This window comes from Linepithema humile, chromosome 5 (genome assembly GCF_040581485.1).
Source record: "Linepithema humile isolate Giens D197 chromosome 5, Lhum_UNIL_v1.0, whole genome shotgun sequence".
NCBI classification, from domain to species: domain Eukaryota; kingdom Metazoa; phylum Arthropoda; class Insecta; order Hymenoptera; family Formicidae; genus Linepithema; species Linepithema humile.
The window spans coordinates 5,397,866-5,424,469 of NC_090132.1; the positions used below are offsets into that span (position 1 = coordinate 5,397,866).

The 26,604-nt window shown below is 34.4% G+C and overlaps 1 protein-coding gene across 5 annotated transcripts in view; it reads left to right on the top strand.

Moving 5' to 3' along the window:
* LOC105670149 (uncharacterized) overlaps nucleotides 1-26,604 on the top strand; it is a 138,327-nt gene that overhangs the window by 70,219 nt on the left and 41,504 nt on the right. For all 5 annotated transcript variants that reach the window (XM_012363494.2, XM_012363497.2, XM_012363493.2 and 2 more), the window contains 2 exons: nucleotides 3,279-3,369; nucleotides 24,509-24,805. In XM_012363494.2, the coding sequence (XP_012218917.1) occupies nucleotides 3,285-3,369; nucleotides 24,509-24,805 (382 nt within the window). In that variant the 5' untranslated portion in view covers nucleotides 3,279-3,284. The remainder of the gene's footprint in view (nucleotides 1-3,278; nucleotides 3,370-24,508; nucleotides 24,806-26,604) is intronic.

The window sequence follows — 26,604 nt, forward strand, 5'->3', positions numbered from 1 at the left end:
GACCCAGTTTAATCTCTAGAGAGCTACTTAACGAAAGAAGTTTCTTCGATTGGAGGATTTTCTTGTGGAAGCATTGGTCTGCCCACTATACTTTGGCGACGAAAAGCCCTAATTATCACTCAGCCGGACATGGTAGGGTCGCTCGCGGAAATTCGTCTCACCAATCTTCTACTTTAGTCCAATTCATTTCTTCTTTTTTCTGTTCTTTACAATTGTCCGAGATTTGCGCTTTTCGAACATGCATGTTAGAGAATATATCTTCAATTTTTTATGCTATTAATTCGAGAATTATTTAATTTATTAATTAATTTAATTTAATTGTCTATAAACTACTTTAATATCATTTTCTAATATTTTCCTTTTATCATAATTTTTCTGTATTTTTAAGTAATGATTGTACATCGCTTTTAATTCTTGGCAAGTCAGACATACTGATAAAACATCAATTATAAGTTAATTTATTTGCTACTGTCGATTTGAGTTTTCACTTTGTGATAACGTTGATTACAAAATTTGCATTAGATAAATGAAACGTAAAATCAAACTACCGTATTTAATATTTAATGTGAAGTACATATGAATATGTATTTTAGCAATTAGACTATCATTATTCCAGCTTTCAGAAGCCGACCAAAATGATTCGCACTTACATCGTATTTTATTGAGGTCCAAGGGTGCAAGGGCAAAAGAGTAATCTCGAGGTCGGCGAATCCTAGGATCCGACGACCCGAATACGTTTTATTTACCTCCGAAGAGCGGGTTCTAAATTTCACGTCTCGACGGCCGCACTAAAGTCGCCCTTTTCCACCACGATGAAAAGGGATAGGGAATATTTTCGAGCCGACTAACCATGAAACGAGATACGTAGAGAAGTTGACTTCGGCAGGTATATAGTGATCGATGAAGGTTCGAAGGATCTTCGAAGGCGGCTTGCCAGCTTGGCGCGCGAGAATCATTTCGTTGTCGGGAGCGTGTGAGTGTATACGTACGCACACGGGTTACGTGTGTTCGTATATGCTCTCGGTCGAGATGATCCTGGGGTCGAGAGGAGAACCTGCACTTCGAGCGCTGGACGATGTTTTCCTTTCGGTGGAGAATAGGAACATTTACGCTGCTCATCTAGGGATTTCTCCGGAAAGGGCAGCTCCTCCGATAAGTTTCCGGAAGGGATATATACCCGCCATCTCGGGCAAGGAGAGATGTCTATCCTTCGGACACACTCCAACTCGCCCGTTCACGAAATGTATGTGAGTGGAACGTGGTTAGATGCGAGAATGGCTATACTGTTCTTAAAAATGTCGATAACAATATGTGTCCCTTTGATCTTGTATTTTTAGCGAAAGTATTATTCGACCACTATTGTGAAATGGTGTTATATTCACGTTTCAGAATCGTTTTCCTGATTAAAATACTCTCTTCAGATACTATTATATTTTATTGTAATATTTTATTACTAATGTCTATAAATTATTTTAATTATGTATTTTTGCAATACTATAGTGTTTTCGCTCATTTAATACCAAAATATAAGAATATACTTAACTACTGTTAGAATATCCTTTTAGCAGGCGTATACTCTAAGAGCACTTTGATGTACTTAGTTAAGTCGTAACATTTGATACGCTGCACTAACATCATTTAACGCTAACTTTGGTCGAGCAAATTTTCTCACTATATTTATGTGTGTCACAAATAGAACTACAACCCAAGAAAAAAAATAATTAATCTGGACGTATTTAACGAAAGAAATATAAAATATAGACATATATTTATATTTTTCGTCCATTCTTACAAGATAAAAGCGTAGCATTAATTATTTACTTTTCTCTAGAAAGCTGACAAACTTGATGAAATATAAACATCTGTTCTTTCTAATAATAATTGCGAGTCGAAACACAAATTCGCAATAAATTTAAGATCGTTAAAGTACTTTTTATGGTATTTGGTTCGGTAATTTTTTTTTTTGCTGGGTGATTTTAGTCACCTAGAAATGATCTACATTCTCGGGTTAACGGTTCGGTATTACGCTGTGAAATGAGATAGGAACATTCGGCGCGTATTCCTTCGAAAATGGCGATAAAATGTGCGCGCAAAAACCGATGGCAGCATCCTGACAACGAAATCCCGTTAATTTTACGGATAAAACCGTCGTCGTCGTCTCTCTCTCTCTCTGAGAGAACTTTTCTGGGTTCCGGCTCAACTCGCGAATAATATTCGCGGAAACTGACATAAAGATTCGAATACGTGCCGCACGGAAACGCTTGTCGAACGAAATATCTGCACAGTTGAAATCCTCAAAGAAATATTTTATAACATCTCTATGCGCATCCGCCGGAAACCCGGAAATATTCAACTGTGCTCCACTACCGCAGATTCTACGCTCCGTGTCTTTCTCGGTTTTCGATTATCCACGCTATTGCCACAAAGGATCGTCTCCAGCCTCGACAGTTGAGGAGTATTATCTTTTCAGCGATTATGAGATGGCTCGATGATCCGACATAGTTCTAGAAAGGCGGACGCGGCCGTCATATCTTTTCGATCTAGCGAGCGAATACATTTTCTCCGGTGACAAGATTAAAATTGTACGAAACTGCACAATGACAATCTTTTAGTATAACGTTTATATTATTACGAAGAAATTATCGTGTTAAAAGTTGCGAAACAGTTGAACGATATTGCAAATGTCTATTGGAAATGTTTCGTGTTTTCCGAAGATTTTAAGATTGTAAAATACCCAGACACAAAGAGATATAAATTTGAAACTTTTATAAATTAAAACGCTTGTCCTTTTGTGGGTGGCAACTTTGTCGGAACAAGTACAATAATGGATCGGAAGAGATGCAACGGGAAAACGATAAGTTTTCGTAAGGAAACGACGACGTTTCTTCCGAGCGAGCAAAAGCGACTAGAATTTATTGTGAATAAATCTGCGTTATATTGATCCCGCTCCAAATGTTTTATTTTACGTTAACTGAAATTTTAAGCAAACGCTTCCAAGACTTTGGTATTTCTTAAGTTTTTAAGAATGTAATTATGCATGCTATTAAATCAAGATTGGTTAGACGTTGATTTCACGCATAATTAAATTTGTTTCGTTAAGATATTTAAGTAAATTGTTGAGTTACGTCATTGCTACATCGTCGTAATGGCCTTGCTTAAGAGTAAAACATCGTGCAAGACTGCGGTAACGTTGCAGCCGTAAAGAAACTGCAAAGTGCAGTGCGCTGTGCCACTGAATTCTTAATTAAATCCATTCAGAACGTCGCTTCTTATTTCAGGTCGAAATGGGAACGTGTTGGTTTGCAGTGTGGGTGCTTCTCGTCTGTTTCATCGGCGATGTGCGGCCGCAATACAGGGATAAGAATATAAGTGAGTATTTATGTAAAAAATTCTATTTTTTATATTTATGCAAACCTTACAATATTGTAAGTACCATTCTCGAAATTTTATATATAATTTTTAATATTAAACGATTTTTCACGTAATTGAAATCGTAACAAAATTAATGTTCAAATAACACTCTTAGAGCAATTTAACGATTAAACGAACAGTTAAATCGTGACTTTTTAAACGAGTATATTGATCGCGTGCCGTCGACTGGCAATTCGTCTTACTTCAACCCTAATGAACCGTTTTAATCGTGAAAGCAAATCCTGATCCACGATTGTCTGGCTGCACACAATGATAGATGATCTCTCGCGGTCCGAGAAATGACGTCACCGTAGAGGCTAAGTGCTCGATAAATTATCTTTACTCGAGCTCTAACGTGTCTATCCGTTTTACGTAACTATCATCGGGATGACCGTGCTCAAACGTTTCACTCATCGTCGCGATAAATTAAGCAGTTAATCGCGGAGAAGCGATGAGCGAGTAATTGTACAGCTTGGGGAACTCACACTGTCCGAAAATAACATGTCGCGTTTCAACCGGCGTTGGACAAATTGCTGAATATTAAATTTGTGAAATTCGCGCATGGATTGTAATTACTTTTTAGTTGATTCGTCGACAAGCAGTAAGTGTCACTTTGCGAGTTGCGATCTGCACAATCCCTCTTCTCTCTTGACGCTAAAATGACGGGCATATTGAAAGGCTAATTATTTGTGAAACAATTTTGCTTATGCATTGTTATAAATTAATCCACTGCCGACTGCAATTCAACTGTTTTTATAAAATATATTTTATTATTTTATATATTACGTAATTAAAATGCGATGCGTGTTGTTTTTACAGCAATTATATATGTGATTATCGAATATTTCCTTCAAAATAACTGCGCGAAACGTTGTTAATATTTGACAGAACTGAGATAACAATTATATAATTGCTAATTAAGAAATAATCGAGATGATCTCATTCTAACAAGAATTAAAAAATGAGAAATCTCGTTATAATAATAATTGTACTTTCCTTCGTTATGATGCTCGAGTTGAATTTTATCCAGATCGTTGAATTACGCAAAATTTTAATGCGGAACTATTTTATTGATATAAGTTTTTTAATATCTTTCCCAATTTTTTCTTTTTTTTTTTTTATCGTATCATGTTATTGCATTGACCGTACGTCAAAACCGAGCTGCAGCAAAATCTGCGATAATTGAGTGAAATAATTTCTATGTAATTAGCGGTCGTCCATATCCGTCCATATCCAATAAAAAGTCGCTTTTTCGTAATTAATTATATCTTTATTTCGGTTTTTTCTTTTTTAATTTGGAATGAAGGTTTATCATTGTCGATGTCATTTATTTAATTACTTTTATTCTAGTCATTAATCTTGTTTCTTAGTATAAAATAATCTGAAACTATTATAAATGCTGGAAATCTTGATCGTGTTTCACGATATCTAATCGCATTTTCATTTATTTTCAAGAAAAATTTACCGTTCACTATCATAGTAGCAGCAGAAGATTAAATCCATACCTTTATTTTACTTTTTCTTCGAGAATCTTCAATTTGTCTGGAAACGGTTCACGGAATTGCGAAAGATGCAGAGTCTTAACGTTTCCTCCTCCGATTGCACACGGAAACGGTTTTCTACGGGATTAAATCCTTAGAACCGACACGAAGTTAATTAGACCCACGTGTCGCCTTTCCTCGATAAAGATTGCAACATTCTCTTTTTTTCTCCGCTCTTTTTGTAGTTTATGTTACACACAGTGAAAGGTTTCTAAAATTGCGTTGCAACTTTTTACAAATTTTGACAATCCCTGTATTGATGATATTTTTGCATTGCCATGCGGTCAAGCATTTCTTTTGAAAACGATAATCTTGAGAATTTTGCGAATTGCCATTCGACATTCAGTTTTAATGTCATATTGTAAAAACATATGCCGAATGTAACGTGCAGAATATACAGGATGAGAAAATTGCTTGCGTTTGAAATAAAGCGCGATCGATTCTCACACGTGTTCGGTTACCGTTCGTGAACTACGAAGTTCATCTCCGGGGTGGGCTATTATGGGGTCCAAATATCGTGTTTCGCGAGCAGTTTCTACAGTTTCCACATAAAATTTTTGCAACTCGAACAATTGCGAAACGGATACGACGCGTATACAGGCACTCTATCCGCTCGATAAACTCGAACGCGACGAGATCGAAGGGCTTTGGAATTCAAGTGAGTTCCGCCGAATGATACCCCGGTGAGATTGCGAGCAGATTGGGAGTCGAGAATTCAGCCGTGATATAAGGAAGTTCGGCGTCACTGATCTCGTCGAATAAGACGGAGAGGATGGTTAAAAGATCGAATTAAATGAGGATATCGCGCGCGAGAGACTTTGAAATGAATATCTCCGTTGCGAAAAATCCCTGGAAAATTTCCAGTCTCCCTCGCGTACCTGTTACGTTCGAGGAAATCGCTCGCGGGCATTATTTTATTCATTCGCCAAATTATGGAAATCTTATAAAGTGCTCACAACTTGCTTCTAAATTAAGGATTAAAAGTGAAACGTATTCTTATTAGCTTTAGATTGTACGATTCTCTTCATATTTCTACACTTTCGAAATTATCCTGTTTAGCATTTAAAGCTAAGAAAATAATTTTTACAATGTAACGTGAAAAAGTGAGTCGATTTTTTAATTCTTGTTTTACATTTCGAATTTTGGGAAACTAAATACAATAATACTATTTTAATACAAATTTTGAACGCAAAGGATTTTTTAGAATATCTAATTTACATTTAACTTGTTAATTTGTCAGAAGTTACATTGAATTATGTTATAGTGTATATTAATTGTGCTTGAACATGCATGATTTATCAAATTGTGTGGAATATTGTGTAAAGTATACAAGCAACGTTGAATATATGTAGTGATTGCAAATCGAGAATGTTGTAACTAAATGGTTTTCTTCGCAAAGTGGGCTTCAGAGCTTGTTAGACACGTCTAGAAGTATATAATAGGCAATCAGTGTTGGACAGATGTAATTAAAGCGGAATCGAAATCAGGATTTTCCACTAGCGAAGCGCGAGTATAACTTCGCCGTTGGAAAATTGGTACCTAATTGATATTCCGTTGGAAATTGAAAATTCTATTTTAATTGAAACTGGTGACATTTAATGAGAATTGGAGTTTTCATTTTACTAGCGCGCGTCGATGATATCGCCGAACCATAACTGGTCGATCCTGTTAATAGATTCGATAATGTAAAAGTAATAAAACTTCACAATCATAACGATAATTCGCGGCGTCGTAATAATTTATATACGCGCCAAAGTAAATGAATTAATTGTTGAATGGCAACATCTGTCTGATTAAACTTCATTTACAGCGTTTAATTAGTAATTAAATCGACGTATTTAATGTGAGCAACGTCGGACAATACTCACGTTTGTACTCCTTTCAAATTCGTTTAGCAAACGAATTGCAAGCGCAATGATTGCTGCTGCATTGCATGTATTTATCACGATTTATCCAATCATTCCGCTTATCGATTAAATTTTTTGTTTAAATAATGATTGAATCATCTGGAAGATCGCTCTTAACAATTGTTGGTCGTACCGTACGTGCGATAATAATAAAATAAAGTCATTGCATCTGATTTTACTTTTTTGTATTTGTGGAAACACGATAAAAAATTTTGTAGAACATTGTGAAGCTGGAAATAATGAAATTGACATACGTACAGATAATCTGCACATATTTATTTAAAATACAATAAATCCGTAAAAAATAACTAATATAACTAATAATAGAATCCTCATTGATCGCATTTTGATATAAAATTTAGTATGCTATATTGAAAATCATGAATGTGCGCGTAATCATAATACAAAATGAGTCAACACGAGTTTAACGTAGCGCGCTTAGATAAGATTTCGGAGCGAATCGGATTTGTGTTCGGGCGTTTATGGTGTACCGTCATCGCAATACATAGAGTGTCCCAAAATTGACAATATTTTATCATTTTAATGATATATTTTCTAATTAATTTAAAATTAATTCTTTTTTATTATTAAAACACCGATAATTTTGTAAGCTATTGAAAAAGAAAAGTTTTTTGCAAATTAGATACTTTCGGGGAAGTAATAGATAATAAAATTATAATTTGAAGCTTATTGTTAGTTGCAGAGATATATATACATATATGAAAAATTGGAAAAGTACGATAAATAATGATTTCTCTCCATATTATCTCCATAAAAAATTATCCAAATTTATAAGAATTTTGTCATCATTGAAAACATATCCATTGGTTTTAGAACACCCGGTATATCTACGACGAGCGACCGTTCGAATCTATTTCGAGGTATGATTTACGTTACCACGTACCGCGTACACGCGCGTCGGTCCTCCCTTTAGCGCCGCACGCCACGCTGCTCTCCTCCCTTCGCCCTTGTTCCCATTCGAACGAAAAAAGAACCATTGTCCGCTCAACGCGGCGCTCGCTGCATTGTACGCGAATATCGCGTAGCTACGATACCTCGATGATTTTGCACTTCTACGAGCTCCGCGCTTTCATTGCTGAACCCTACTGTATTTGTTCTGCATTGCCTGTCGACTGGTTAGATTGTCGCATTTTCAAAGAAATCCATTCTTTGATCTTACATTTTAATAGGAAAAATTATACTTGTTGAGAAATTATAATTAAAGAAAAAAAATATTTTAAATTTGGGGCAAATGACTTGATGGTAAAAAAGTTATTTTTCAGTTAATCTTTTACAGTATATTTTGGTGGAAAAATACATCGTTGAAACTATGCTATTTCTTCAGCTCAAAATCGCGAGTTTATAGTTGTGATGGTTTAGATACTGAAATAGCGTTGCAGCATAAAAATTTTGATACAAATCGAATAAACACTACGCATCTAAAACTCCTATAATTGCAATAACTCCTGTAATAACAAGTGTTTTCAAGTGAAATTAATAATAAACTTTCGCATTATTTCTCTCGTGTATTAATGGTATAATAATAATGTATGGATGCATGGATGAAAGGCAAATATGGTCAGGACTCATTATTCATAACATAATATTGAAATGCTATTACATGCCATGCGCGCGGACGACGAACAATTTCCGATGGCGAATTGGAATTTGCAATCACATGATGCGCAGGTCTCCGCATCAACCGTGATCGCAATAGGGTTATTTGAACACGTTTGGCGATTTAAATGAAACTTTGACAAACTTTTGCCATGTGCTGTCGATTCGCGATGCGGGCAATAAAAGCGGAAGGAGGTCACCGGGGTCGTTCTGTACTGAAAAGTTTAACATACGAAATATCCGGCTGGAGATCTGGTTGATCGGAAGCCGGAACTTTGGATAATTGCGTGGCAGGATTGAGGAAAAGTTCTCTGATTTTCTCGAAGCGATTGGACATGTTTCTTCCTTGTGATCTCTGCTGTTTGTGCTACGTTGTGTTTTTATTTGTAATACAAATATTGCAGTAGTTTGTCACAGCGTAATAACTATTGCATAGGATCTACTTAGTTTCTGACCCATCAGTGTATTTTTTCCAAGACGTAGAAAACTTTTTATTATTAATGAAACGTAGAATAATGTATAATTAATGATTAAAAGATTCGTCTCATTCTTTATTTTAAAATTAAGTTAGAATTACTAAAGAATGAACCACTTATTAGAAAAAAGCAAGATAGTAAATAAAATTTTATCAAATTAATATTGATAAAATGGAGAATAAGATATTTGTTTTTTCTACAGTATTTTATGTACTGTCATCGTAAATAACGCTTGACATCATGTCTGACATATATCGCTATATCTACCACTCAAGTGCATTATTTGAATCACGAAAAGTACGCAGCTGAAACACGCATGAAACAATAGCGTGTATTTTTTCAAAGTAATCCAACACATCGGCGTATTACCTAAAAATTATTGTTCCATGAGTTATATCTGCTATAACAGATCATAATTTTAACTCGCGATATATACGAAAAGGAAAAGCAGATAAATAAAAATAGAAATCACGGATTTACAATTGTTCTGCTGATTCATATTTATATTAAGCCGGATATAACATATAGGCATGATTTTTCCAACAAATCTTTATTCTTTTTTTTTATTAACGAGTGTTTTGCTTCTTCTCTTTTTTGCTTAATATTTGCGTATTACTTATTGCACAACAGAAATCGATAAACGTTCAATGTAATCGCTTGTTTGAAATGATTTCTCATTAAATGTTCTTTTTTGAATTTTTTGAACTGCAATATTTTATTAATTGTTAAATTAATGCAATGTAGAGATAAAGTCAAATATAATTTTTATTTAACTTTATATATTAAAAAAATTTTTTTTACACGTATCACGGTTGTACAATATATCATATTAACATATTCTATTTTTGGTAAATTTAATATATGTACGCTTTGTACTGTATGTAAAGTTATTATCTGAGTTTTATAATATTCTCACTTTACACAGCAAACATATATATAATTATCGCTAGATTAAACTGTGCTATAGTTATATATTTTTTTTTTTATATTGTAAAGTGCCGCGAAAAAATATGTTTTATAAAATAAAAATTTATGAAATACATTAATTAATTTATTAAATATGACATAAAAATGTGTGTGTGAAAAAATAGTTAGAAAATATTAATAAAGTATATTTCACATTATAGAAAATATAATAACGTTTAAATTATCTGAATTATATATATAATGTCAACAAGTATTGCGTTGAAGTGTTCTGTGATGGTAGCAGTTACATCCTGTATGATAACATCTTTCGCGCATAATGTGACGCCACATTACATGAGTGACGTAGATTACAGGAACTTGTATAGTCTCGAGAGACGTTTCGTATTTTAGGTAGTTTGCAGCCGCGAAATTACTCATGAGGCTCATCTGTTCGCGAAGCTTTCAAGCAAAATTGGGCAACTTTCTTCAAGTGTTGACGTCACTTCCGTCATATTCTCTATTGCACCATATTGATTAGCATCATGTTACGTTAATTAATTAAAGATTAGCACAGTTATTTGCGTCTAAAATAATTATTATATAATACATTCAATCTCTATTGCATTTGCTATGCAGTTTTACAAACATTTTATATGATAAATTAAAAAGTTAATTACTAACTAATTAATGCCTCTTATACATGCTTTCAGTTTAATCCTGACTCGTAGCTTCAAATTAAATTAAAAGTAAAAAATATATTAATGTTAAATTTAATTTTAATCACTTTGAGCTGATAAATTATTTAATTTAATGTTTCTAGCAGAAGTTTAATGTAAATATTACGTTAGTTTTTTTATCATTAGTTTACTTTATTTGATGCTGCAAGCTATAAAATAATTATTAGTATTTATGGAATAACTAAGATAATCGCATGGAGCTTCCAGCGACATGAGCTTTATCTCATGAAGCTTTCAAGGGATTTCTGCAAGGCGCCGTAACTTTCTATACAATTTCAGAGCCATTAGAACAAGGTCTCACATCTCGTGAGTGCATACGCACTATATACGTATACTCTGGCAGCTGCAGCCGTTCAAACATTTACACTACGAACACCATCGTAATTCGCCGCAGGATTGCAAACTTTAAGAATGACGACCGATAGTTGCCACCTTTCTCCTTCGTGATATCGCGTTACCTCCTCGAAGATTGAAAATTGAATTTTTATTGGAAACTAAACATTTGATGTGCCCGAAGCATATTGACGTTTCACATGAATAAATCGTTTGCCGGACCCGCGATCACTATTAATATTTTATGGGAATTTTATCGATGTGAATATCTCTGAAATCATAAAACGTCGTCGAATAATGCATGTTTTATTTGATCGCATAAGTACATTTATACGCGATATTACGCAATCAAGAGATTTATTTAACGATGTTAACAACATCTCTCGCAAGCAAAAATATTATTAATTAATAAAACATCGGATGTTATTTAATGAAAACATAAAATTTAATAAAATTGACTGTGAAACCATTTAAGTTTATTAGTTTTTCAAAATTATTGAATCTTTTGTTATTTTTATTTAATTTAATATTACAGATAGTGTGCATACTATTATATCTTTGTTCTAATTTTATAATACATTTGATAAAACTCTCAACTTTTTTATTGTTCGAAGAAAAACTTTGTCTTGTTTATGTTTTACTATATTAATTGAGTTTCGAAGAATTTGCAAATTTGCAAATTATTGCGAGAGATTTGGTTTTCAAAGTTAAGCATTTTGCGATATTTGAACAAGCCCTCCTCTCGACGACTTCTCCAGCTCATTAAAAAGCGAAGCCCGGCATTACAACAAGAGGAAAGCGCGATGTCATTCTACAACATTTCGAAATCCTGTCGTCGTGAAATGGTCGGTCGTCAAACGGAAATGATTCCCAGTTTGCACATAAGCATATACGAGTACATACGAAAATTCTGCCAATGCTGATCCGGACCAAAAACTTTTTTCCTCTCGCTTTACGCTACGAAAAAAGATAGCACACACACGTGTACGTTAAAGTATTACTGATGCGTCGCTTGATACTTTCGTATTCGTAATCATTCGGCGGATATAACGCGGTATACGGTCAGTTAACCTCGCGCATCGTGAATTTTTATTCGCCGAGAAAACACCAGCGGGTCTCTTATTTATTTTTCGAATATTCCTTTTATTCTCTATTTTCCTGCTTTCTTGTAGGGAAATGTTTGCAATGGAGTCATTGCTGAGGTTTTTAAAGAATTTTATTTCATCTGTTACAATTTACTATTCAAAATATGATTTAATTAGAAGGATGTTGAAGACATTGTTCTTTCTTTTCTTAAATGTATATATTGCATGATTATATTACTACTTTAAAACTTTGTCAAATAATAATAATTATAATAATTACACTGCGGTGTCGACATAATTCTTAGCGTTTACGATTGAGCCGAATTATTCAAGTGTTGTAAAAAATTTTTGATTGGGCTAGTCATGCAAAAGAGAATTGAAAAGTATGTCAACAAACAAAATTTTATTAATAGTTACCGGAAGATACACTTTTTTTGTTACGAAAAAGTAACATCTGTGTTATTGGTATCGACAGCTTTTCACCGTGATTAAAAATGGTAAATTGTTCAAGAAATGGATAAATGCGGAAAAAGTATCGACTTCTCGCTAACTAGTAAAACCGGTATATATTTGAAAACCAGAAAGAATGGCGAAACGCCGATGCGGCAGTTTTACAAAAACGGAAGAAAAAGCAATATCGGCTGTAGTAATTCCGCGGAGTTATCTTTATTTTTATTCTTTTCCCATTCTTCGTCCCGCGTTACGCATATCGATGAAACAAAATTGAGTTTCGTACGAAAAAGGTTACGTGGTACCTTTGCCACATCACAAACAATGAAAATTTTTATTTATTTTGCGACATGTTAACTTATTTAAGTAAGCAAATACAAATTATTTGTAATAAATACACGCAATATAAAACTCGGAAAATAGAATGCTAGATGATCAGCATTTCGGGAAAGTTTTTATAACAAACGATACCGTACGCAATTTTATCTGTCAGGAATGATAAACTATTACACGCTACTACAATAATAATTTATGACGCACATATATTTTATAGGGTTCAATCTTCTGATTTCGATTCTCGCTCATAGAAATGCTTTCCATTACGTTGCCAGTAGTTTTCTCTCTATTTCCCGTTTCACATTTTTCCAATTCGAGATATCTTCGCGGAGAAGCTCCTCGACCGCTTCCAATTACTGTGGAAAAAAGCTGCCAATTAGGAAACGTGTTCGAATGGTTGCGTCTATCAAGAACCATACTACGCAACAGTATCGAGTGCTCGACACACAAGTATCAAGCAAAGGAATCAATTTAATAAAATACCGTAAATAAACTTATAATATAATTTTTGATTCTAATTAACATCGTTTATTTGGAAAAGTTTTATATATATATATATATAAAAAAAAAAGAGACGCGTGTGTAAATTTAAAATTTCTAAAAGAGAGTACGATAGAACAAAAAATAAACCAAGAATTATAATATAATTTTTTTTTAACTTAAAAATTGAAAAATAATATAAGATTTTCAAAAATGTTTTTATTTTTTTTAATTATTTTAGTTTTTACAGAGTTTAAAATATAATTTATTAGTTGCAGTTACTACTTACGAGATTCTCTTTACTTGTAATTTATTTTTCTAACTACATATGTGTACAAGATAGTTTACAAACATCTGTTTACTGCCGCTCAAAGTTATATTTATTAGCGCAATTTAAGTCAATTGTACTTTGATCGAGTTTTTCCTTCATTTATTTAGTAAGTTCGAAAAACATTTTTAAAAAACGTAGAAATAAATCCTAGATTACAAACGTAAAAATAAACTTTTTTACGAAATTTTTTACGAAATTTTTTACAAATTTAAAATAAGTATGATTCGATAAAAAGTAGACAAGAACATATATGCGAATAAGCGAAAGCTCATTTTTATTTCCGGTTTGGTGCGGAATGTGCATTGTTCGCAAAATGGAAATGAAACCGGAAGTAATTTGCGTTTGAATGACTGCCCTTCCTACGTTTTATTCATTTTCTCTATTCACTTCTGACATTCCGCTCTATCTTTGGGCCAACTACTTTTTTCCGCAAAGCCGATTGGTTGACAGAGTAATCCGGACTCATGTAGATTTCTTTAAAGCTTCTTTCCATGTTTTTCATTTATTATTTCTTATATAATTACAGCATACTGCTTTTCAAAAACAAATTATTAAAATCGAAATTGGATAGCAATACATATGTTTTTAGCAAATAGTAAAAAGCAAGATTTTTGTATATATGCTAATTTTTTGCTCATGCTTTTTTTTCTTTTTTTGAAACACAAGAAACTATTATAATAAAATTAGTAGATTTTATATCATACACAACATGCAGTAAGTTTTAAATGTGAAGTGTTTAAAGTTAACAATCAGATTGTGAAAAATTTACGCGCACAGACAAATCGCATATTGATTTTTAGATCCTATATCATATGAGAAACTTCAGAAATCTGCTATTAATAGGTGATACGCGATTAGCATGTGAACCACATATGTATATTTTACATTAATTTTTAATCTATTCTTTTAATAATATTAAAATAAAACAAATTGAATTGACTCTCCGGCAAAATGCGCAGCAGCGAAGTTGTTTATAAGTTGATCTGTAACATACAAAGTATATCCAAATTATAACAGCGTTAAAAATAATTATTTAAGAAATTATTACGCACATTAAATTTTTACTCTTTTTTACGCAAATATCTGATAAAAGAATTTTATATATTTATATCTAATATAACCATAAATATTAAAAATTGCAAATATTTTACTGAATATTTTTTACAATTTCTATGTGTAATATTTTATGTGCAATATTTGACAAATAACAGATAACAAATAAATGATTACTTACTCTACAGTTGCTCTACCGGCGCCCGATGCCTTTTCTGAATCTCCTTCTCTTCTCAGTTTTCCTTGGAGTTCTTCAAGGCACTCACATGTATTTGCGACTTGAATACGAAAATTGCACGATGTTTAAACGATACTCTCGACGTGTAACTTTATCATATTAGGACAAAAGTAAAATTCACACGGAATATCATTGCACGGATTACACATTCGATACTCTGCTGCGTCTGTAACATGTAACGACGGAAAGAGTAAGATCGAAAACTATGGAAAATAAGAAAGATAACATTATTGGAGGGGATAACGCGCCGATACGGAACCAATCTACCAAATACGAGACATGCGCATAATAAGGCTACGATAAACATATCAAGGACAAAGTCGCGACTTTGTCCTTATATATGTCTGTATGTTTATTGTTTCCCTTATCATTCGCACGGCGGCACTTGTAGCACGGGGTAGATCGCCTTCCGTATCGGCGTATTATCTTTTTCAAAAATATTCTTGGACTATTTTCCGTGGTTTTCAACTTTATTTTTTTCCATCGTTACTTATTACAGACACGACCGAGTGTCGAACGTGTAATCCGTGCGATGATATTTGAGTTTTACTTTGTCGAAATGACAAAGTACGCGTCGGGAGTGCCGTTTACAACATTATGCGATTTTCGTATTTACGTAGCAAATCCGTGTGAGTGCCTTGAAGGACTTCAAAGAACTGAAAGGAGAAGCAGGCTTGGGAAGAGCATCGGGCGTTGGCAAAGCAACATTAGAGTAATCATTTATTTGTTATTTGTTGTTTGTAAAATATTACACTTAAAATATTATGTAATGTAACCCACATAGAAACTTTGAAATATTCCGTAAGACTTGCAATTTTTAATATTTATGATTATTAGATATTATAATTATAAATTTATAATTCTTTCATTAGATATTTGCATAAAAGAGAAGGGTAAAAGTTTAATGTACAGCATAATAATTATTTCTCAAATAATTATTTTAAACGCTGTTATAATTTTGATGTACTTTAACTGTTACAGATTAATTTGTGAACAACTTCACTGCGCATCGTGCCGGTAAGTCAATTTAATTTGTTTTATTTTAATATCATCAAAAGAATGGATTGGAAAATAATGTAAAATATACAATGTATCTCACAGACTAACCGTATCCGTTAATAGCAGGTTTTTGAGGTTTTTTATATGGTAAGAATATAAAAATCAATATGCGACGTACCTGAGCGCGCGAATTCTTATTGTCAACTTTAAACATTTCACATTTAAAAGTTACTGCAGCCTCTATATTTTTGTGTAAAGATTTTTATCTCCAGATAATCTAAAAAATCTGCTATCAACGGTTGGTCTGAGACACTTTGTATTTTATACTTTAAACTATTCAATTTTAACGCGTAATGTCTAAAATGTCTCACCAAGGTAATTTTTATTAAAAATTTTTTAATATTGGAAAAAATATAAAACAACGGACAATCATAGATTTTTCCAACAATAACAGTGACTTTATTGTGTAGCGTATAATATTGCTTGACAATTGACGACAAATGAATATTGATGCGCCATAAACGTGACATTCACGGCATCAATTATCGGGAAATTATTCATCAGTGTGTTATCTCTGCATCTCAATGACGCGTTTATTACATTCGCTACATCCGTTTCGCTTTTACTGGAAATCGGTTCTGCGTGCGCAGAAATAAAATGACTATTCGACATTTGAAATAAAGTATTGTACGTATAACACAAAACATGGTAGTGGAAACAGAATAAAAGCAAAATATCACAATATTAGTATTGAAGAGTGCACGATAAGTAGAACGTTATCTTTTGTTTAAATGCAAAACGATAACATCGGTAATTTATATTAAATTTTTTGCTTACATTTTACTGTATTTACTGACATTATTGTATTTTATCAAGCAATATTTTTTATTGGAAAGCATAGAATTTAAAATATTATAGGATATGAAAGATTTACGTTCTTTTGCAAGAAAATCTGTTTGTGAACGCTTATAGAATTCTCTCCGGATCTCGTCTTTGATCTTCTCTACGGTTCCAGCGGCATATTCGGGTCACTGACTGTCTTTCCGAGGACATGACGTTAACGATGCGTATATATAGAGACGGATGAACATACGAGGCCTTAGGTCCTTGCAGTAATGTCTTTCACTTGTGGGCTTCATTTAAATTCTGCGTTAATTAAACCCAAATCCCATTCGCTTCTCGAATAAGTCATTCGTATTTGGTTGAATACAAAGTTGAAATCGTTCTCTCTGGTCGAACATTAATAAGCCGCGTATCGCATTATTATTGCATCTTTCAGCTATTTGTTATAAGAAGATATTTTATATGCAATTAAAATACGTGCGTATCTTACGCAGTTGATAGATATTAATTATGTGCATATTAACAATTTTTTTTATTATATGACAGATTTTATCGAATATATATTTATGTGTGCTTTATAAATATTTTTTTATTGAATGCAAAATAATATAATACGCGCCCCCAATAAATTTATAAATGAGAGTCTTTACGATCGTTGTTCTTTATCAAGTGCGCTTTGTACTGAGAAAGCTCATGAAACCTTTCGATATATTTTATGCGAATTTTTCCCAATGTTCTCCAAGTGGCGTGCAATTTTACGAGACCGAGACGCTTCTCTAATGCACTCGCGCAATTATGAAATCTCGAGTCTTGCGCGACGTACGGAAACGCGAAAGCAAGAAACTCAGACAGGAAATCTCTGCTCTTCCAACGGAATTCTCTTTGTCCGAGGGAACGATGTAAGAAGTCGTGAGTGGCCGACTTGACAAATTATTGTCAGTCGCATTCGAGCCACTCTGCCGCTTCTTTCCCGTCAAACTGCGAAATGGGGACGTATATCAGAAGAACGGGCGCACTAGACAGACACTTTCCCTCGGCAGCGCTATCGCGTTGAAATATTGGCAGACTAGCAGTTATGCTTACTTATCTTATGATAGAAGTGCAATTTTCTTTGTCAAATAAGCACACAATTGTAATTGCAAATTATTTACAAGTTATTTAAAAGAATCAGTTGTATAATTTGTCACTTAAATTATAAAAGATAATGTAGCGTAATAATAAGCAACGTCAATTTTTCTATCATATTAATTACCTAATAATATTGAGCAATTTATTTTTATCATAAATATATATTTATTAATTCATAAAAGGAAATGTCACAAAATCATATAAATTATTAACAGCTATCAACGTCAAGATGATAAATCTTACTTATGTTTCATTTTCCATGCTTTTGACTCGCTAAATTTATCTAATAGTTTGCGTAAATCAAATTTTGTCGGGATAAAATATTAAAAATGGTGGATTATTACGAAGCTCAGGCATTTATCAACGCAGTGATAACGCATGATATGCTTTGCAATCAATCAACGCCACGAATCGTAATTTTCATGTAACTCTCATTACATAGATTCACGCGAAAGAATTCCTATTTTTTTATGTGAGAGATTTAGAAAGACATTTATGAGCAGCGTCGCTATTGACGGCGAAAACGTGCCTCGAAGCCGAACCTCGTGTACAGTACGCCGTCTTTGTTTACCATTACTTAAAGCACTTGTCACGTACGAAACTCGCGTATATACGAAACGCCGACGTTTACACAGGATCTTTCGCTATTTACGCCATATAAATCTCGAAACACTGTGCTTTTCTTGAGAAGAAAACGTCTCGAAAGTACGTATCCAAACACGCCATCAGGGTTTGTCGGCTCCTCCGGCTCGTTCCGAAAGCAAATGGTCCGTTTCAGTCCGTTTCAGCGACTGCATTTAAATCTATCGCATCCGTTTCGTTTCAGGAAATCCGCGAAGACGTTGCATCTCATTTAGCAATCCTTCTTTAATCAATTTATACTAGAGATACAACATTCTTATACAATTTATATCAGAGGTACAATATTGGTTATTAAAACGAAGAGTAAAAAGAGAATATTTTAAATTTTTATTTTCAGTACATGCAAATTTATCAGTATTAATTATCGTAAATATTTGAATTAAATAAGTTCCAATTATAAAATCTTTATTTTGCAAACAAGTACATTGCAGAGATTATAAAAAAAAGATTTTTATCACATGATCATTTATCACATCATTATGCAGAAATTATCCTGAAATAATTGAGAGTTATAATAGAAATGAGGTATTGAAGTATTAATGAAGTATTAATTTATATGCATTAGAAGTATCTCTATTGAATGATTTGTGAGAACCTCTCAGTGAGATTTCACGCCTTTTTAACACGAAGAATTTTGCCAGATCGATCGGGAATTCGCATTGACGGTTGAAACGAAATTCATACGAATGCGCTTCGTTGGAATAGGTAATCGAACGGCTTGATTTCCCTCTTTGCAAGTCAAGCAGCCACGTTTACTTCACACGGACCGCTCATGTTTCTTTTAGTCGCAATCCAATCAATTTTTCTATCTTTAACGAACTGTGTCATAAAAGAGAGATTAATAACAACAGTCAATACATTAAATATTCTGTTTAATTAAGTCATAATTTTTATAATTGTATAGATATATTTAAAAATCTAGATCTTAATATGAATTTAATGAGAAAGTCTTGCAAAAGAGGTATAAAATATTTTATATGATTTTATTAATTTTTGCTAGCTGTGCTACGCATTTTTATCGAAATTCTTCTGGAAGCTATGTATAGTTATGATACTCGCTGGCCGCGGCTTTCTCATACATGAGATTTTTGAAGAACCTCCTGTCAATAAAACCTAGCAATCCTCGTGTGAATTTTTCACAAGAAAATATCGTGCATCATCGAAATATGCACATTGCCTGACATCGTTTTTCGCATGGGACAGCTTTTCGCTGCTTTCAATATGTAAACACCTTCTATTTGCAAAGTAGATGTTCATCCGCTTGTTAACATCCGTTATCGAAAAATGCTTATCTTAAAGTGTAAAATATTTTTTAATCAGAGAGTAGATGTAATACAACTCACTAATTTTAATTATTTACTATTAAGATTAATATGTTTTCAGGATATAATTATATATACAATTATATATAATTCATTTGTTACCGTAAAATTATTAGAAATAGAAATTTTTTGTTACATAAGAAAGAAAACATTTTTAATTTATACTTACAATCTTTAGCGATATCTACAAGTGATATCTTTTTATACTTTAACTTCGTCGCAGTAGATATTGCCGTGCGCCATAAATTATTTCGTACGACCGGCTGGCGTTCTCCAATATCTCTATAACTCGCTATAACAGGATAACATCGGTTCCGATACAATAATAGCCCACGTTCGAGCAGAGCTTTTATTAGACTTCGTTCGTTCATTCGTTCCAGAATTTAGATCCAATTACAGTAAAAGCGTATCACGTACCATCGCCGGTCAACGCTGCGCGATAATCCTAAAAACGCATAAAGCATTCAGAGGACCCATCGAGGAAATAGTCCGGGAAACGTTAGTTCCGAAAGTCATTGAATTATGAAGTGGGAACAATGGATTGCAGGAGGAGCTTGGTTTCCGCGCGTTGTGCCGGGCCGGATAAGAGACGCGAAACTTGCAAATCAGTTCAGACGTCGACATCCTGCATTTCGCTTTAACGCGTGCTCTCTCTCGAGCTTTTGATGGCGCGCGAGCGAAGCTTAAATCACTCCCTGGGATACTCACGTCTCTCCGGTCGGTCGTAACGATTTCTTCGGTCGCGACGTCAAGAGACGACGACGACGACGACGACGATGAGTTGATCTTGCGCTTGAGCGGAATGCTCAACCCAGAAAGTTGAGCGTTTTCCGTCGAATTTTCTGCCCGAATTGGGATTCCGACTGAGGAGGAATCCTCTGGTGAGTCCCCGGCTAGATTCTCGGTCCAGTAATTTCGGAAAACTTCCACTCGGACTTCGCCGATCTTTTCCCAATTGCATCGTCGTGTGGTTGATCTTGAATTTCGGCACGTCGGTCATTTTGAGACACGTGATATCCAGAGTTTCTAGAATTCGGTTGATGCTTCGAGGAAAATAGCTTGTTTGAGAAATTGTAAGTTTCCACTCCGGAGACGAAGGACTGTTAAGAATGTAAATTTGATGTGGACGAAGCAAAACAAATTTATATTTAAATTAAGAGCTTGTCGAGACGCATTTTTTCGTTTATTTCGCGCAAAATATTATGCATATAATATTATGCATATATATATAATATTTTTCTCGTTTTAACAAGCGTTAATATGCAATAGATCGAGAGAAATTGAGCGACGACTGCCTCGTGCGACATTTCGTCGAATTTGATCTTGGAAAATTCTCAAATTTCTCTTCTACCTTTTGTGCTTTCGTTCGTGCGCGAAGATATCGCGAATTTTTCTTTCTGAACGTTTCGCTTCTGGCGACGCTGCGAGCACTCGACTGGGATAATTTTCCGCTTCCGAAGAAAATATTTCGGATTTCCCGGCGATACTCCTGTTGCTTTATTCTTCCTTGAAATACATTCCATCTCGCCGAAGAGAAGATACCTTCGCTCGCTTTTGGAGATGCTTTTGCTTTGTTTTTCGCAGAGCGGCCGAAATTGCTCGTTGAGGAGGAGCCGGCATTCGACCGCTTCTTCGCAAATTCTTCGTCGCTTCGTGGTTTCTTCGGCATGAAATTTGTCCGAGAAAATTCCGGTTTGGAGAAATCCGCACGCCGGCTGTGGTTTCTCGCGGAATATGCATTTTTTGGTTGAGAACGCCGCTAAATTTTTCTTAGAACGAATCTCACGTTGCATTCAAAACGCAAAGAAATCCGCTCAATCTGCTGTACGGCGTGATCTGTGTCCTTTCACAATTTCTTTCATACTCTTCCACAATTGGATTCAGCATTTTTCTTTTACGAGAATGTCTGTCTCCTGCAGTCGATCGTTTGCGTTGACACTCTTTACGCCCTTAAACTTTATTTTACTATCCACTTGATCCACTTTTTTATTGGACTACTCGATGCTGAAAAATTATTTGATTCTCGAGATGCAATCATTTTTGTAATAATTTCTAAAATTGAGTTTTTAAATGTAAGTGGTCGTTTGATGACATTTCCATTAAGTAGGCTGCAGAATTTCGTCTATAATAAAGAATAAAATTCGATTGGTGAAATATTTTTTAGGTCCCGCGTGATTATTCTTGGATACGATAGTTTTCGCTAAAAATAGATGAAATCGTGGAATATTTTGGAGCATAGCGTTTTATTATTTTTCCGATATCGGGTAACGCTTTATGTGTTGTCTTGCGGAAGCGCGTACGAGAATATTTCTAATTGCCGTAACGCGCACCAAATATTAGTTTTGGTCGTGTTTGGTTTCCCCGTCAAGTTGAATATGGAAAATTCGGGGCGATACGTTATTACCACGTGTGGTTTCATCCGATATTTTTTAAACGTTTGCTTCAAGGTTCAATCGGTTTTTTTTAGCAATTTTCTCTGCAATCGATCAATACCATTTAAATTAACATCACGATTTGCTCTGCTTAAAATCATTTTTTACGATTTTCCACGATTAAAGAAACATACAGTAAATTTTGCAAATTATTGATTGGTTTGAATTGAACATATTGCAGTGATTAGATTAAAAATGATATTAATTACTTGCTAGACAAATACGGATAACGTAGCAAAAATAAATTATCAATGTTTTTAAAAGATATTCGTCGAATTAGCCTGCGTGTGAAAGCAAGGCTAACAAGATTTGCGCGAGGCAAAAAGATTCCGACTCTGAAAATCCTTGCCGGGGCATCACCTCCATGCCAGAAAGTTGATCCTTTGCAGTCAACTCGAGCGTGTATTTTTCAGTTCGCACGAAATATAATAAGAAAACAGCTCGCGCATCGTGCGCTGCTCATTTTCCGCCGGTTTGCAAGACGCTTTTTCATAAATTAAATCAACGTTTGATTGTGCGATTTAATTACTCACTATATCTAGAATAATAATTTCACGAGCGTCACTGTGTAGTAGAAAAGACCAAAATAAAAGGAGCAAACTGGATCAGCGAAAGAAATGATAGGATTCGCGCGATACAATTGATCCAATTCGATTACGAGACAGCCGTGCTAACAAACAAGCTTACAGGAAGAAATCGATGTAATTGCACTCGGTGCTAGACTTCGCCGAAAATTGGATTTCTTGTCGCCGCAAATCCTCCAACAGTTCCCACGACTCCGTCGTTTAATCCACCGCACTCCTTTAATCATCCGTTTCTATAATTACCTTTGAACTTATATAAAATTTATTTAGCAACACGCTGATTTTTATGAAGTTACTGTAAAAGAAATCAACCGTTTTTAATTTTAATTGGAGGAAATTAATTTCTCAGAAATATATAATAATTCGAATATATAATATTTCAGTCAGAATATATAATAATTATACTTAAATATTTAGAATTGCAACATGATAATTAATATATTAATGTTCCGTCTATTTTTGATATTTGTATTTTAAAAAAAATATATAATTAGAATATTATTAATTAATATATCGTATATATACTTTCTCTCTAAATTAAAGAATATTTGAAACAGGAAATTTCAACAAAATTGAATATATTTTAATATAAAAATCTTTATTTAATTTAAATTTTAATATAAATTTTGCAAAAGACATTGCTTTTTTATAATTGTATGCTATTGAAGCGATATTAGCAATTGCCTTATTTCCTGCGTAACAATCAATGGTACCTAGATGTTTAGCATGCTTTTCACAAAGCGACATCGAGTAGTTTGCGAATCTTTCTCTCTGTTGACATAGGAATTGCGTATCCGTCGATGCTGAGTGACAATTCGTGAATGCTCTTGGCACATCAAACGCAGATGGACACTCTAATGAAGTGTCCTGCGGGCTTGAATACGTTTCGCTGTTATTTCCATATTACATTTGATCGTGTTTGGTTAATACGTCGAAATTAAAGACGAACAGCCATGTCTTTAATTATTTTATACATTATCTTTCTTTCTTGCGCATCATTTTTCTTATTTTTATATTACTATCATTGCCCCAACATCACTATTATTTATTATCATTTAAAATAATTTGAAGGATTTGCTAGAAGATCTTGCATGCCTTTGTTGTTTCGACAATCTTTGTGTACTACTTTTTGTACAAAAAATACAGTGACTTTTATCTTCTGGTGATTGTGAATATCCAAAATCATTTCGAGTATGATCATTTTTTTCGGAATTAACAGTCCATCAATCTTTCTGCCGCACTGTAGCACGAAGAATCACACTCATCATTAAACACGTTTCATCTGAGCTTATCATATGTGTATGTGTGGATCGGGCATATCTTTATACCTTGCACAAGGATGCACACCCAACGTATCTCGCACATGACGCAAAAAGGAGGACCCCTCGACTGCTGATGATCTCGAGTCGAGCTTTTTTATTCCCGATCTTGTGAGAGAAAAATGTGAGGAGTGTCATGTCATGGAAAAATGAGAGAGAAAACTGACGATAAAAGAGGAAAGGAACGAATGGGAGGAGAAAATGGACGATTGGAGAAGCGAGACGAGAGCAAAAGACGGAGTATAAGAATGCGGATATAAGGACCAAGCGGAATATCGTAAGATCGGGAAGCTGTTGTCGACTGATCACGAGAGCGAGTCTCTCTTTCTGTCTTCCAGGCACGGCGGAGACAGACGCGGTACAGGCGCTCTTGGCCCGTTACCTTCAGCGTCGCCTTCAGGGCTCTCAGCTGTCGACGCCTCCGCCACCGTCAGTTCTCTTCAATAACGATCATCGGACCCGCGTGCGACAAGCCATCCAGAGGGGTCCTCCGCCCGGCAACAATCTCTCGCGAAATGTCAGCGACAAGGACAGGGATCCGGGTCCCGTCCCTGAGGATTACGATGATTACGAGGACGACCTTGAAGGCTACGAGGACAGCGAGAGGAGCAGAACGAGATTTGATCTTCTGGCGGGTAAATCGCGACTCACCTTGAACAATAACAGCGACCGGTAGGGAGAAGCTTATCGTTTTGTGAGATATTTTAATTGACGATCGACATTCTTCTGTTTCGTCCATCCTTTATTTTCTTTTTCGAGTGGCGAAGAAGATTCCGCGTCTGTGCCATGGAATGCAGACAGAAAGAGATAGGGAGAGAGAGGGTATGAGACTTTGTGCTGATGTGGTCACATACCTCATGATATCAATAACAGGTTGTGCTTCTTCTACGCGTACAAATAAAAAGTGGATAAACGCGGTTTTGCGACATAAAAGAAATGAATTTATTAATCTTTAAAATGGATTTAGAGATTGAATTATTGGATTGCTAATTACAGTATGCTGACATGTGTGCTGTTGTTCAATGTATAAAATTTTCTGCTGACATTACAGGCAAGCAAATATATATATTGAAAAAAAATTAATTGCCATGTCACATGCAGGTATTTTCCGCATTACTTGCTAATAATGGCTTGATATTTAATGCATTATGATTAAAATGAATTTTGTTGCACGCACAAAAATCTATTGCGAAAAATAGATAATAAAATATCTTTGTAAAATGTATCTCTACATTTTATTTTTGAAAATTGACTGATAAAAAATTGCTTAAAATGTCGATTGTTCAGTAAAAGCAATATAATATTTGATAAATAATTTATAAAAAGTTAAAACATATTTGCAAAAGAAATTTTGAAATATTGCATACGAACAGTGATAGTAATTAAACACATCAGTACGATAGTTATATAGTTACGATAGTAAAAAAACACATCAAAGGTTACGCTCGCGTAAATTTGACGTTTTCTCTGCCCGATTTTAGTTCCGTTAGCGCAGCAAAATTACCGTCGATCGACTGTAATGCGGTGACAAAGGTTTAGGGAAGCGTGCATTGACGTCACGATGCCCCGCTTCTGTTCCGAGCTTGAGTCGCATTGAACCGTAGTGAATCGTTCAGCATCCAGCATAGAACTGCATTGACGGCACGCTCTAAATCGCATATGGTATCGCACTGTTTTACGATTACCAAAGTCTAATATCATCAATTTTGATGTTTTAATACAGAATTAACCCAATTTTTTGTTATTTCATTATTAACATAATTTCTCTTAAGGTAGCAGCGAAGTGTATAATAGAGATTTTATGATAATAAAGTTATAGTACGATGTGTACTTAAAAGCAAAACACAGATAAGACAATGTAATGAAAACAAATACGAATTGTGGTATTAAGGTTAAATTTGTTGGCATTTTGATGCCAAATATATCATAAAATGAAGTCTACTTCTATAAATCCCTTATACAATATGAAAACATGTTTCTGACATGAAAGAAGATGGTTTTATTATGAAACATAATGTACGAATGGAACGTTTGAAAGCTTGAAACAACATTTATCCTGATATCTGTCGGGAATCGTTAGGTGAGGAAATATAGGGTTGAAAAATCCGGGTGGGATTCAACGAGAAATAAGCAGTACAGAGAGAATGGTGATGAAAGTTGGGCAGGCACGTAAAATCGAATAGAATCGACACAGGATAGTTTTACGTTGTTCCTATCAGTTTTCTGTTTCAAAGCTTTGACGTGGTTTTCGCAACCGTGATATGTGGATGGATTTTTCGATCCGAATAATCTGTTCTAGCGATTTGTTTCGCGCGAGATTCAGTTATTTAATTTTATGTTGTTTCCAGTAAAAATCTAACGTTTTGCGTGAAATATAATAATTTCAATATTCCTGAAAATTTTCGTGATGTACTTAGTCACTCGATATTATACG